At 44.1% G+C, this 15,121-nt stretch overlaps 1 protein-coding gene across 6 annotated transcripts in view; it reads left to right on the top strand.

Moving 5' to 3' along the window:
- bcas3 (BCAS3 microtubule associated cell migration factor) overlaps positions 1–15,121 on the top strand; it is a 999,028-nt gene that overhangs the window by 917,711 nt on the left and 66,196 nt on the right. For all 6 annotated transcript variants that reach the window (XR_010968797.1, XM_068010741.1, XM_068010743.1 and 3 more), the window contains one exon: positions 12,458–12,625. Coding sequence is in view for 5 of the 6 variants with exons in the window: in XM_068010741.1 (XP_067866842.1) it covers positions 12,458–12,625 (168 nt within the window). In the remaining variant the exon portion in view is untranslated. The remainder of the gene's footprint in view (positions 1–12,457; positions 12,626–15,121) is intronic.

Raw genomic sequence — 15,121 nt, 5'->3', positions numbered from 1 at the left:
GTTCCCCCTTTCACCCTTCTTAAAAAGTGGAGTGACATGTGCAACTTTCCAATCCAGAAGGACCACTCCTGAATCTAGGGAACCCTGAAAGACTATAGTTAGAGCATCGACAATGTTCTCTCCTACTTCCTTTAACACCCTCAGCTGGAAACCATCAGGTCCTGGGGATTTCTCACTCTTTAGTTCCTTTAGTTTCCTTGTTACTGATGTTATACTTACATTAATTGTATTAAGTCACTGTCCCCTATCGGCTATTAATTTTTTCGGGACTTCTGGCAAGTTATCCTCCTTTTCAACTGTAAATACTGAGGCAAAGTAATTGTTCAACATGTCTGCCATTTCCCCATTATCAATGACAATATCTCCATTTCCAGCTTTTAGTGGGCCTACATTGCTCTTGACCACCCACTTTCCCTTTATGTAACTATAAAATTTCTTCTTATTGATTTTGATGTCCCTTGCAAGTTTCCTTTGCTCTTATATGCTGCTTGGTGACCCTTTGCTGGTCTTTGTATCGATCCCATTCAGCCGGATCTGTGCTGCGTTTTGTATTTTTGTAAGCCCTTTCATTTTGTTTTATGCTATCCCTCATCTCTTTAGTTGTCCATGGCTGTTTTTTCTGTGAAGTGGAGCTTTTTCCTCTCGGGTATATACTCGCTCTATATTTCGTTAAATGTTTCTTTAAATATTCTCCCCTGTTCTTCAGTCGTTTGACCCATTAACAGATCTACCCAGTTTACTGTGGACAGTCTCTGTCTCATCCCAGTAAAGTCAGCCTTACCCAAGTCTAAAATTCTAGTAGTTGATTCGTGCTTTTCACTTTCAGACGCTACCTTGAATTCGATCATGTTGTGATCACTATTTGATAAATGTTCACGCACAGTGAGGCTACTAATTAAATTTGGCTCATTACTCATAACTAAATCTAATATTGCCTGTCCCCTTGTTACATCTGGAACATATTGCTGGAGGAAACTATCCCGGACACATTCCAGAAATTCACTACCTTTCTGACAAGTTCCAGTCTGCCTCTCCCAATCTATGTGTAAGTTAAAATCCCCCATTAATACTACTGTGCCTTTGCTACACACTTGCCTAATTTGTCCATTTATACAATTGAACACCTCAGAACTGCTACCAGGGGGTCTATACACAACACCTATTACAGTTTTAGATCCTTTTCTGTTCCTCAATGCCACCCATAAGGTCCGAGGTGATATTATTCCTAATCAGTAAGGCTACTCCATCCCCTCTGCCATTTTCCCTGTCCCTCCTGTAAATTTTATCACCAGGTATATTTAGTTCCCAGTCCTGACCATCCTGCAGCCATGTCTCCGCAATGGCTACCACATCATCATCTTCCATTTGAATTTGTGCCTGCAGCTCATCTAGTTTATTTCTTACACTCTGTGCATTTGTATATAGAACTCTTATTTGGGCTATACCCCCTAACCTATCCCTCAGCACTGATGCTTTATTCGCCTGTTTATTATTTCTCTCTTCTGGTTTAACCAGTATACTTCTTGCAGTTGTGCCATTACCTGCAGTTTCTGAAGTAGGGTTCCTGTCTGTTTCTTTACTCTCTGCCCTGTTACTTGTTTTTGAAACTGTATTGACTTCCCCGAGGCCTCCCCCTCCCCCCCATTTACAAGCTTAAAGTCCTTGTTTCCATCCTATTTATCCTTTCTGCTAGGACACTGGTCCCAGATCGGTTCAGGTGGAGCCCGTCCCAACGGTACAGTTCCCTCCTGTCCCAATACTGATGCCAGTGCCCCATGAAATGGAACCCCTCTTTCCCACACCACTCCTTTAGCCACATGTTTACTTCCCTAATTTTCTTCTCCCTATGCTAGTTTGCACGTGGTTCGGATAATAATCCAGCGATTTTCACCCTTGAGGACCTTGGGGCGGCACAGTGGCACAGTGGTTAGCACCACAACCTCACAGTTCCAGCAACCCGGGTTTGGTTCTGGGTACTACCTGTGCGGAGTTTGCAAGTTCTCCCTGTGATCGTGTGGGTTTCTGCCGGGTGCTCCGGTTTCCTCCTACAACCAAAGACTTGCAGGTTGATAGGTAAATTGGCCATTGTAAATTGCCCCTAGTGTAGGTAGGTGGCAGGAGAATGGGTGGGGATGTGCTAGGGAATATGGGATTAATGTAGGATTAGTATAAATGGGTGGTTGTTGGTCGGCACAGACTCGGTGGGCCAAAGGGCCTGTTTCAGTGCTGTATCTCTCTGTGACCTGTTTTCTAATTTTGTTCCTAGTTCCTCATATTCCCCAAACAGGTCCTCTTGCCTAGTCTTGCCTATGTTGTTTGTCCCAACGTGGACCACAACAACTGGATCCTCCCCCTCCCTCTCCAATATCCTTTCAAGCCGGTTAGAGATTCCCTCACCCTGGCACCGGGTAGGCAACATACCATGCGGGACTCTTGGTCCTGCTTACAAAGGATGCTATCAGTACCCCTAATTATGGAATCCCCTACTACTACCACTTTTCTTTTTGCTCCCCCTGCTTGAATGGCCTCCTGTACCACAGTGAAGTGGTCAGTTTGCTCATCCTCCCTACAGTCCTTTTCCTCATCCACACAGGGAACAAGTACTTCGTACCTGTTAGACAAGGTCAAGAGCTCAGGCTCCTCCATTGCTGAATTCAGGATCCCTCTACCTGCCTCACTTGCAGTCACACCCTCCTGTCCCTGACCACGAGCCGAATTTGAGATACTTAATCTACGGGGTGTGACTGCCTTAAGCACAGTGTCCAGGAACCTCTCCCCCTCCCTGATGTGTTGCAGTGTCTGAAGCTCAGACTCCAGCCCATCAACTCTGAGCCGAAGTTCTTCGAGCTGAAAGCACTTGCTGCAGATGTGGTCACTGTGGCTCGCAATGGGATTTACCAGCTCCCACATCATGCAGCTATGGCACATCGCCTGCCCTGCCATCTCTACTTTACTTTAGTTAATTAGTTTTTCAAATTTTTCAAATTAGTTTTTTAAATTTAATGCAGATTCCCTACCAGTTTTCCTGTGACATCACTTTTTTCAGATTTTTCTGTTTCAGTTGGAACACTGAAGCAGTGAAAGCAGCTCCACCCCTCTGGGTCTGCTCTACCCCTGCTCCCTGGTGACTAGGCCATGAAATCCCCGAGGTAGGTTATTTATACTCACAGCTCTGATGCAAACAGGTAGCTTCTTCCCTGCTCTCTCTGTTGATTGTGACGTCTCTATGATGTCACTTTTCAATTTTTCCCCTGCTCCGCTCTCCCACTCTCTCAGACTCCGGTGTGGTGAGGGAATTCAGTTTATCAAGCTGCTTAGAGTTGTGATGGAGCCTGCAACATACACTGGACCAAGTCAGAGTCTACCCAGAGTCTGGCGACCCTGGTTTTTATTAAGTATTGAAGAATTTGTTTTTAAGTTTGAAGGGGGCTGTGCTGTACTGTGCCCATCTCACGTAGGATCTGTTGGAGGCCGGTTTGGGAACTAGAGGCACCACCTCCTGCATGTGAAGAGAACACAGGTACAGGACAGTGCCAGCTGTGGCACAGTTAATAGCACTCTCGCCTCCAAATCAGAAGGTTGTGGGTTTAAGCCCCAATCCCAGGACTTGAACACAAAATCTAGACTGATTCACAGTAAGGGAGCGCTGAACTGCCTTCTTTCAGGTGCGATGTTAAACCGAGGCGCTGTCTACCCTTTCAAGTGATATGAAAGAACCCATGGCCACTATTGAAAGAAGAGGAGGGAAGTTCTCCCCTCATTTATTCCCCAAAATACCATCACATCACAATGTTGCTTGTGGAAAACTTGCTGTATGCAAATTGGCTGCTACATTTCCTACAATACAACAGTGACTACACCTCAAAAGGATGTCATTGGCTGTAAGGTGCTTTGGGGTGTCCTGAGGTGGTGAAAGGCGCTATATAAATGCAAGTGCTTTCTTTTTTGGTGTAAACATGGCACAGCGATGCAGAGGTAGGTTTGGGCTATGCCGCCAAAACCAGGATAAAGCTGTTTCAGATTGTGAAGATTCTCAACAATTTTGAATATTTAAAAGTTGAAAATTGAAAACACTACTATCACTCAATTTGAGAGTGAAATCCATGGAGCAGTTTATTAAAATGTCTGCAGAGAATAAAATGAACAACCTGTACTAATGTCAAGCCTCAGCATTTATGCTGCAGATAAAGACTGAGAAGAATACAATTTCACTTTAGAAACAGAAAGAGACATGCTGAAAGGTCTAAGCCTTGGGCAGGGCCATGTCAGGTATAATAATTTCTTCACTCAATCATCCCACCTACAAACGCTGCCTACTCCCATTTAGACACCAATTGTCTGCCACATAATACAACTGACAAGGGCAGGACCTTGCCCCTGCATTGAGGGGATACCTTTAGGCAGCCAGGCTAGCCTTGCAGGGGATGATGTTAGGCCACAAGCCTTTGTCCAGGAGGATCCATTCTGTTAAAAGGAAAACAGACAGGATTAGCTTTCTCTGAGAAAACACAGACCTTTAAGTCAGGCCAGAGAGAGAGAGAGGAAAAAAAGGCTGAGGTTAAAGCGAGACGGTTGAGTTACAATCCATCCTAGAGGACAAGTATCTGAAGCCTAGCTATATAGGGTTTCAGCTGTGGACTTTTGTTGTGATAAATTTGTCAGCTGTAGAGGAATAACTGAGAGCAGGAGTGTTCGCCCAGAGATTCAACCAGAAGCATTCAAAGCAAAATCCGTGAAATTAATAAAGAGAGGTGAGGAGTGGACCCAGAGGACTGAGTGGTAAGAGTTCACCGACACACCAGGGCCTTGACTGCAGAGCTGTTTGTGTTCAGTCTCAGGTGCTAGAGATGAAGGGCAGACATTTTTATCCTTTCACTGACACCAATAATTGACATAACCTCACAATCCAGACTCAAGAACACTTTGCACTCAGTTGCCAAACCTGGTTGCACATATTCCTGGAAGTTTCATCACACGATCGCTTGCCAACAACTGCCCCACCCCCACATCCCTACATTGGCAGCCCGACAAGTCCATCTTTGCAGGCACTGCCTTCCCGCTGCAAACAGGCTCTTAATTACCCACTTGGATAATGCTTGACTGTCATTGAACAGCCTGTCTCCAATATTTTTGTAAGAAATAAAAAGAAAATGAAAAAAATCATACTCAATTTCTTTCAGTGTCCTGATGATTTTTCTCCTAGGTGATGCTCATAGCAATGTCCTGGACATTAATCTTTCATTTCTGCAGACTCCAGGACAATCCTGGAGAGCTGGCACCCTACTTTGCACTCTGGTAGAGCTCTGTTCAAATTCCCTATCGACCTGTTTAAAGTAAAGGCCCAAGATTGCTCAGAGAACTCCAGTAGGAGCCTGCATGAACTTCAGGAACAGGCAGAGACCCAATTCAGGGCCTGCTGAAGAACGAGCCAACCCGTGAAATTGCTCAGGGAGCCAACCGCATCCAGTGACAGCACACCTAAAAAAGAAAAGAACTTGCATTTCTGTGGTGTCTGTCATGATCTTGTGATGTCCCAAAACATTTTGCAGCCAATCTTGTAAAATAGGAAACACAAAATCCATTTTGTGTACAGTGAAGTTCCACTAACAGCAATGTGATAATGACCAGACATTCTGTTCATGTGATGTTGGATGAGGGATAAATATTGGCCAGGACACTGGGGAAAACTCCCCTGCTCTTCTTTGAAATAGTGCTGTGGGATCTTTTACGAGAGGGCAAACAGGGCCATGGTTTCACATTTCATCAGAAAGACGGCACTTCCGACAGTGCTTCAGTACTGCAGTGGGAGTATTAGTCTGGATTTAATGTCTGGAGTGGGATTTGAATGTAAAAGCCATCCCTTCCAAGTACTTACACTCTCAGTCCGATGATGCACACCTGATGATATTCTTCTGGTGTGAGATCGGGGCCAAAGACAAGCACTGCACTGACGCCAGGGAGTAGGGGATAAGAATTGGGCTGCTTATAGGTGTCAATGGGCTTAAGATCTGGGTTTTTGTGTCAAAAATGGATTTGTAAATTAGGACACGAGACAGAAGGCCTCGTGTTTGATCATCTGCATCTGATTGGCTAGTTCAGGGGATGAATAGAAATGATCCTCTTGACAGGCACAAAATTCACCATCTAACTTTTAATTTCTAGCAACGTAAGATGCTTGATCTCTCAAATTGGAACTGTTGAGTTTTTCTGTTTAAATTCCCACCTGTGCCTCCTGGTGTGATTGGGCATTGCCCCCGGCTACCTTGCTTCCCTCTCGCCAGTTAGTCCTGACAGCTGGTCTTTTTTTTTGATCCTACGCATTTAGTTGGCAGAAACAAATATGCTGCAGTTACACAAAAATAACAACTTGCATTCATATAGCGCCCTTAACTTAGTAAGATGACCCAAGGAGCTTCACAGGAGTAATAAAACAGAATTTGACCCTGAGCCATGTAAAGGAATAGCAGGGTAGACGGCCAAAAGATTGGTCAAAGAGGCAGGTTTTAAGAGGCCTCTTAAAGGAGAGAGAGAGGAGAGGTATAAGAAGGGAATTCCAGAGGTAGCTGGGTAGCTGAAGGCACGGTCGCTAATGATAGAGCGATGAAAATCGGGAATGCGCTAGAGGCCAGAATTGGAGGAGCGCAGAGATCTCAAAGAGCTGTAGGGTTGGTGGAGATTACAGAGATAGATCAGTTTATGTAACTCTGCCTCAGGAGTGGCCACATTCTCTTCAGTCATGGGCCATGCCCTTGGGACACCAACCCAGCACTAGAAATGGGAATGTGATCTGAAAACACCTTTGTCTGTATAGGCCAACGGTCAGCATCACAAGCAGGAATGTTCTCGTGGGGACGTAATGAAAGCCTGCATGTTTCACAGCTTATGTCACTAGAGACCTCTCTTTTGATGGGTTTTCCCTCTGTCCTGTTACATAACTGTTGCCAACTCTGGTTGGGTGTATTCCTGGAGGTTTCATTACATAATCTCCCACCTTGATCAACCCTGCCCCCACACTCCCATCATCGGGCCATCCTCCTCTTGCATTGCCTTCCCACGGCCAATTGGAAAACAAGCAGATTCTTTATTACCCAATTGGATTAATCTTTACTGTCAGTCAAACTTCTTTTACCTCCCAACAATATTTTTAGTACTAATAAGTGAAAGAAATGGAAAAAACCACATTTTTGTTTAACACCCCCATGATTTTCCTCCCGGATGTTGCTCGCAGCAGTGTCCTGGAGATTAATCTTTGATTCTAGGGTAATCCTGGAAGTTGGGTAACTCCAAGAGTTATGCCCAGTGACACCTGTTATTTGATAACCGGACTCTGTTGTGGAGGCTCCAGAGTGTCTAGACAGCAGAAACCCAAATACAAATGGAATTGTTTGAAGCTGCCACTTTGCACACTTAGAAGAGGATTGCCATGACTCTTTTTCACACTCTCTCCTCCCCCTGCCCCCATCTTGTTGTGTTAAGGGGGTGGAGGAGGGAGGCTATTCCCATAATTTTGTTCTTTTATGCTTTTCCTGTCAAAATGGATCCCCTGTTCCTCATTAGGCTGGTGAGAGAAAAGCAAGAGGTTCACAGTCACTCCTCATGAGGCTATAGATGGGGCACATCGAGGTTGGAGCCTTCTGCAGGTGGAAAGGTTAGAGAAGATAAAAAATAACACATGGAAAGGAAGATGGAGATGTGTGTCTGAAATCAATTCAGAATTTCCCATTGGCTCAGTGGACAAATGCACGTGTCTGTGTGTCTTTGTGTGTATGTATGTCTGTGTGTTTGTGTTTTTCTGTGTATGTGTATATTTGTATTTTTGTTTACATCCACTTGTTTTTGTGTCTGTGTTTATATGTTTGCATATATGTATTTTTCTGTGTATATATGTGTTTGTGTGTGCGTGTATGTATATGTGTCTTTTTGTGTGTGAATTTTTTTAATGATAGGTAATATACTATCAAAGTGACAAGTTAGGTATTTTGGAACACCAAATCTAGAGCAGCAGTGAACTTGGTAGCTCAGTGACTAAATGCACTGTGGTACTGAAGAGTATAGTCCAGAAGATCCTTGATTCGATTCCTTAGTGCCTCTGCTCCCCTCCCCTGGACATGTATGGCACAGAGTGGGACAGTAGTCGCAAAAAGGGAGCAGTGGCCTGATTCCAATATGGGGAGCTAGACTAAATTGTCTGCAGCTGTGCCCAACCTCTCCTACCCACACATTCCCCAGATCACCCACATCTAAAAGGACAGATGCTGACCTGTCCTCAGCTGTAAGGTAGCCGCAAGGAGTTTGTGACAGTGGTCTGGGGAAAAATGTTTCCCCCCACTTTACTATGATGCTCCCCAACATTTTGCTGCGCCCGAGGCTAAAATTGTGCCCCCCCCCTCATGCGCCCCCAGACTGTGCTACTTTATATCAGTGTTCCAGGGTATTGTGCATTGGTTTCAAAATAAATATGTAACCAAAGGGATCCAGTGAAGAACATGAAAGAAGAACCTCACTGTGTCCCCTGGGGTATCTCAATTGCTCGTTCCGCACAGTCTCACAGTGTAGACATTTACTCTGAGTTGCTCTTATATCTGCAGGTACCTGCAGAGGCCAGATCCTGGTCACCCCCCCTCTTAACGCTGTCATTATAGCGGCAGGCCGTATCTGAGCCACTTTGCCAACAGGTCACGGACTCAGCTTCCTGAGCATTTACCAATGGAGCCGACTTAGTGCTCTCACGGGTCAAAGTGCTCGAGTTGGGCTTCAACCCCCTCTGTCTGCCCTGACTCACAGCACCTGTCAGCGGCTTTCAGTGTGTAGTGAGGCTGCACAGTCCCACTTGATGGCTGTAACTGTCCAACAATCTATCCTTAGAACACTGAGCACTTAATCATTTCCCTGCTTTATCACAGGGCAAGCAGCCTTCCAGCAAAGGGCAGCCAGTGTATGCTAAACAGCATCAAGGAAAAATCAATGAAATGCAATACAAAATAATGTCAGATGACTAGCAGATTATGGCATTACCCTCCCTTAAGCAGAGATGATTTAATCGAGGTGTTTAAAATTATGAAGGGTTTTGATAGAATAAGTAAGGAAAAACTGTTTCCACTGGCAAAGGGTCAATAACCAGAGGACATAGATTTAAGAAAATTGGCAAAAGAAACCAGAGGGAAGATGAGGAGAATTTTTTTGCACAGTGAGTTTTCCTGATCCAGATGCTCTGCTTGAAAGGGTGGTGGAAGCAGATTTAATAATAACTTTCATAAAGGAATTTAATATATACTTGAAAAGGAAAAATTTGCAGAGCTATGGGAAAAGCGCAGGGTGGAGTGGAACTAATTGGATAGTTCTTTCAAAGAGGTGGTAGGGGCATGATAGACCGAATGGCCTCATTCTGTGTTCTATGATTCTACTATATTGTATTTATGTTGCATGTAATTAGATCAAAGAACTGGTTTGCACATTGGGTTAAAGCCCTCTCCTTACAACTCTTGAGAGCAGGAGCCCCCTGGCTTAGCGGATGAATACACTGCCCACTGGGTGGTCTCTGTGAGCAGGCAGGTCCCAGGTTTGATTACTGGTCTGTGCTGTTAGCTTTTCTTATTGTGGGGTGGGATAGGGAGAAATTGTGTGATTAGGGCAAACTCCTCGGGCAAGGGAGGGAAATCTCACCCACGGCCCCTCTGCTACTCCAGTGACCCATGCTGGAAAATGTGATTAAAACAAAACGAAAAGCTTGCCTTTATATAATGCTTTTCATAACCACTGGTCAAAGCACTTCACAGCTAGTGAAGTACTTTTGAAGTGTTGTAACTGTTGCATTGCAAGAAACCTGACAATCGTCATTGTCTGATCTGAAACCTGAAGAATGGTCACTAGGATGAGGTACTGGAGGGTGGCTGATATCAGTGGAACTGTTGCCTTCAAAACTTGCTGGGTGTAGTGGAAAAGAACCATCTGGGACTAAACCTTGACTAGACTGGAAGAACGAAGCTCCCCTCCCCTCAATATCTGTAAGGTGATAAGTCAAAATATTCAGGTCCAGTCCCAAGCTACTTCCTAGTGGGTATGTGTTGATAGCATAAACTCTCTCTTAACTTGGAACAAATCAAATTTGAGACAAGGCACATAGGCATTGCTAAACAAACAGTTTAAGGGCCATCTAGTTTGCCTTCTACCATCCTGGTAGTCATATCATACAGTGATAATGGAGTTGTTGACTAGTCATAGCAATGAATCTCTATCATTTAGTCTACAACAGACCCAGACATGAGGTGAGGAAAACCCCCAATGGTGCAGAGCTTTGGGAACCAGAGGTCCAAAGTCATCTTTTCCTTCCAAACCTGCTACACTCGCCACATGTCATGCCTCCAATTACTCATTAACTGTATCCCTAAATGAGCCACCAAATATATAAAAACATGGGGCAGGATCACCAGTGCTGCTGAGACTGGGAAAAAGTCTGAGCTCACCTGCCCACTCTACTGGAGCCAGATGTTGGGTGAAGGTGAGTGACTCCTCAGAGGGAGAAGGAGGGAAAAATTAGAGTATGAGAGAAAGCTTACTAGAAACATAAAAACAGATAGTAAGAGTTTCTATAGATACTTAAAAAAAGAAAAGAGTTAACAAAGTGAGCATTGGTCCTATAGAAAGTGAGTCTGGGGAATTAATAAGGGAAAATAAGGAAATGACAGATGAATTGAACAGATATTTTGCATCTGTATTCACAATAGAGGATACAAGTAACATCCCAGAAATAGCTGTAAATCAGGAAATGGAAGGGAGGGAGGAACTCAAGAAAATTACAATCCAGGGAAGTGGTACTGAACAAATTGTTGGAGCTGTGGGCTGACAACTCCCCGGGTCCTGATGGACTTCATCCTAGGGTGTTAAAAGAAGTGGCTAGTGAGATAGTTGATGCGTTAGTTTTAATTTTCCAAAATTCCCTAGATTCGGGGAAGATTCCGTTAGATTGGAAAATAGCTAATGTAACTCCTTTATTCAAAAAGGGAGACAGAAAGCAGGCAACATCTGTCATTGGGAAAATGTTAGCAGCTATTATTAAATACATTATAGCAGAGCATTTAGAAAAATTCAAGGTAATCAGGCAGAGTCAACATGGTTTTGTGAAAGAGAAATCATGTTTAACCAATTTATTGAAGTTCTTTGAAGAAGTAGCATGTGCTGTGGATAAAGGGGAACCAGTGGATGTACTGTACTTAGATTTCCAGAAGGCATTTGATAAGGTACCACATCAAAAGTTATTGTGGAAAATAAAAGCTTATGGTGTAGGGGGTAACATATTGGCATGGATAGAAGATTGGCTAGCTAACAGGAAACAGAGAATAGGCATAAATGTGTCATTTTCTGGTTGGCAAGAAGTAATGAGTGGTGTCCCACAGGGATCAGTGTGGGTGCCTCAACATTTTACAATTTATATCAATGACTTGGATGAAGGGACCGAAGGTATGGTTGCTAAATTTGCTGATGACACAAAGATAGGTATGAAAGTAAGTTGTGACGAGGACATAAGGGGGCTACTGAGGGATATAGATAGCTTAAGTGAGTGGGCAAAGATCTGGCAAATGGTGTATAATGTGGGGAAATGTGAAATTGCCCATTTTGGCAGGAAAAATAAAAAAGAAGCATATTATCTAAATGGTGAGAGATTGCAGAGCTCTGAGACACAGAGGGATCGGGGTCCTAGTGCATGAATTGCAAAAGGTTAGTAGGCAGGTTCAGCAAGTAATTAGGAAAGCTAATAGAATGTTATCGATTATCGCGAGGGGAGTTGAATACAAAGCTAGGGAGGTTGTGCTTCAGTTATACAGGGCATTGGTGAGACCACATCTGGAGTACTGTGTACAGTATTGGTCTCCTTATTTGAGGAAGGATGTAAATGAGTTGGAAACAGTTTAGAGAAGGTTTACTAGACGAATACCTGGAATGGGCGGGTTGTCTTATGAGGAAAGGTTGGACAGGCTAGGCTTGTAACCGCTGGAACTTAGAAGATTAAGAGGCGACTTGATTGAAACATACGAGATCCTGAGGGGTCTTGACAGGGTGAATGTGGAAAGGATGTTTCCCCTTGTGGGAGAATCTAGAACTGGGGTCACTGTTTAAAAATAAGGGGTCGGCCTTTAAGACAGAGATGAGGAGAAATTTTTTCTCTCAGAGGGTTGTGAGTCTTTGGAATTCTCTTCCTCAAAAGACAGTGGAAGCAGAGTCTTTAAATATTTTTAAGGTAGAGGTAGATGGATTCTTGATAAGCAAGGGGGTGAAAGGTTATCGGGAGTAGGTGGAAATGTGGAGTCGAGGTTACAATCAGATCAGCCATGATATTATTGAATGGCAGAGCAGGCTCGAGGGGCTGAATGGCCTACTCCTGCTCCTAATTCGTATGTTCATATGTACATTTAAAGAAGGAATGAGCATAAATGACATCCTGTGTCTTCTCTTGTTTCAGGGACATTTGACCGCAGTGTGACACTACTGGAAGTGTGTGGCAGTTGGCCAGAGAGCTTTGGACTACGTCATATGTCTTCTATCGATAATACAGACGAAGGTCTTCGTGAGCGTCTGGCAGACGCCATGTCTGAGTCACCCAGCAGGGACATCGTAGGGTCTGGGACAGGTAAGGAAGAAATCATGTTGGTGCATAACCCTCAAAAATAAACATTGCAATGAGGCTGAGATTCCTGCCCTAGGCAAAAACTATCTTCACCTCCTCACAACAATAGCAAAATACTATCAGGATTGATAGGTTTAGGCAATAATCATAAATGTATCTGTTAGTATTTTAAAATAGCAAATGAATTTCCATTTTCTTTATTAGTTTTCAAGGCTTTGTGGCCTTAATCTTCCCTCGAGGTTTGTGCAGTACTGTGCAGGAAGTTTATCCCTTTTATGTTTGCAAGGCACTGAGGGACTATGCAGGTGCAAAATTATTTGCAACCTAAGTTTTATTGTGAATCAGGCAGATTAGGTTAAAGAGTGTGACTTGAATTCAGGGACTGTCACCATGGTCTCCACAACCAGTATTGTAGATTCCAAACAGGCTCACATTGACTGATCTGACACAGTCCTCTGTAACGGGTCAGCAATTAAACTTCCAACACTCCTAAGTTACAACTCGAGCACTCTGAGCTGATCTAATTTGAATAAACCCAATGCAAACACTCAAGTGTGTGTGGCCTGACTCACAATGTTGCATCAGATTCACCCCCCACACCCGCTCACCTTCCCCCTTCACTATTCACAGTGTATCCATGCTTAGTACCTGAAACCACCATGCTTAGAATCAATGGAAGGTGAGGCAATTACTGGAGTGGGAGATTTCTGCCAATCATAGGTCATTAGGATTGCCTGCTGCCTGACTCTTCATTGGACCATCTGTTTTTTTTAAGTAAACTTTCCAGAAAATTCTTCAATGCAAATCAGTTACCAGAAGCCTTGATCCCACCCTCTGCCTGGTCCCGAACGACCCTCTGTCTGTGTTTTGGAGTTGGCAAATCTTACAACCAATTGCAGCTAACTGGACAATCTTGACATTCTGCCTTATCTCCAAAAGCAACCCCGCAGCCTCATTACTTCATTGGAATTCCTCTTAATAATGTGAGCTGGTTACTGAGTCTGGTATGTTTTGGTTCGTAAACTTATTGGTGGTAATTATATATTGGGATACGGAGGTGGGAGGGAACGAGGATGGAAATGTGTGTAGACAGAGGCTGCAATGGCTCAAATGCTGTTTACTGCTCTCATGGAGAAGGTACTTAGGCCAGTAGATTGCTGATAAATAATGCCTTCATAAAAACACTCAAGAATGTGCTGACAGGCTTCCAGTCTGACATCCATTAAACCATTTTTAGTTAAGAACTGCAAAAATGCTCGGAGATAGGCCAGTGCAGCCTGGCTGTATCTTATCATGTGATTCTTTGACTCTAAAGACCCTATACCAAATGCCCTCCCCCACAAACAGAATTGTCAATGTACAACCACCTTATTTGGCATATTAAGAAAAGAAACCCAGAGTCCTATAGATGACCAGGAGCTTGATCTGTTACCCTAGGGCATTGGCCCGAGTAATGGCCTGTTCTAATTTGATACCAGGTTTACCTCTGTGCCTCTTGTCATTCTGCAGTCTCAACTCACACAACTGTCAAGTCAACCAACTGAAAGTGGTTTTTGTTACCTGATTTCTCACCCCAACCTCCCTTTGGGAAAGTAACTGGCTTCGAACCACTGACAAAGAAGCTAATGTTAGAATTATACCTAGGTTTTCCAACTCTGGTTAGGTGTATTCCTGGAGATTTCATCACATGACCACTCACCTCCAAGCTTCCCGTCTCCATGCTCCCGCCATTTAGTCACCCCGATATGCCATCCTCATGGGGCATTTGTCTCTCCACCAATTGGGAAACAAACTGGCACTTCATTACTCAATTGGATGATTATTGACTCTCAATCAAAGAACCTTCTTCCCCATCTCCAATATTTTTATAACTAAAGAGAGAAAATGTTCAAAGAAAATTCCCAATGATTTTTCACTTGGCTGTTTCTCACAGCAGTGTCCTGGAGATTAATCTCCAATTCCTGTAAACTCCAGGACAATCCTGAAGGGGTGGCAGCCCTAATCGTGTCATGTGGAGGAGAGGGAGGAGCAGGCCCATGTCCCGCTTGGCCACCTGTTGATAACTTCAAGGATTCTCCCTATTTCTCTCCTCTGCTGAAGCCGATGATCATAGTGAGGTATAATTCCAGCTCCACAGGGCAGCCCCTTGTACTTCATCCCCTAAGGGGACCAGACTGGTTCATCATGGAGGGAGGTCAGAGCCAAACCCAGAGCTGAGACAGGTGACCAAAAGCTTGGTCAAAGAGATAGGTTTCAAGGAGCATCTTAAAGGAGGAGAGTGAGGTAGAGAAGTGGGGAGGTTTAGGGAGGGAATCCCAGAGTTTAGGGCTGAAGGCACGACCAACAATGGTGGAGTGATTAAAATTGGGGATGCGCAAGAGGCCAGAGTTGGAGGAGCACAGAGATCTCAGAGTGTTGTAGGGCTGGAGGAGCACAAGGTAACAGAAAGCGGATGCAGTTTACTGGCGCCCAAGTTCGGGCATTTCAAATAGAAAGGGG

Source organism: Heterodontus francisci, chromosome 30 (genome assembly GCF_036365525.1).
Source record: "Heterodontus francisci isolate sHetFra1 chromosome 30, sHetFra1.hap1, whole genome shotgun sequence".
NCBI lineage: Eukaryota > Metazoa > Chordata > Chondrichthyes > Heterodontiformes > Heterodontidae > Heterodontus > Heterodontus francisci.
This window is presented reverse-complemented; position numbering and strand designations above follow the sequence as displayed.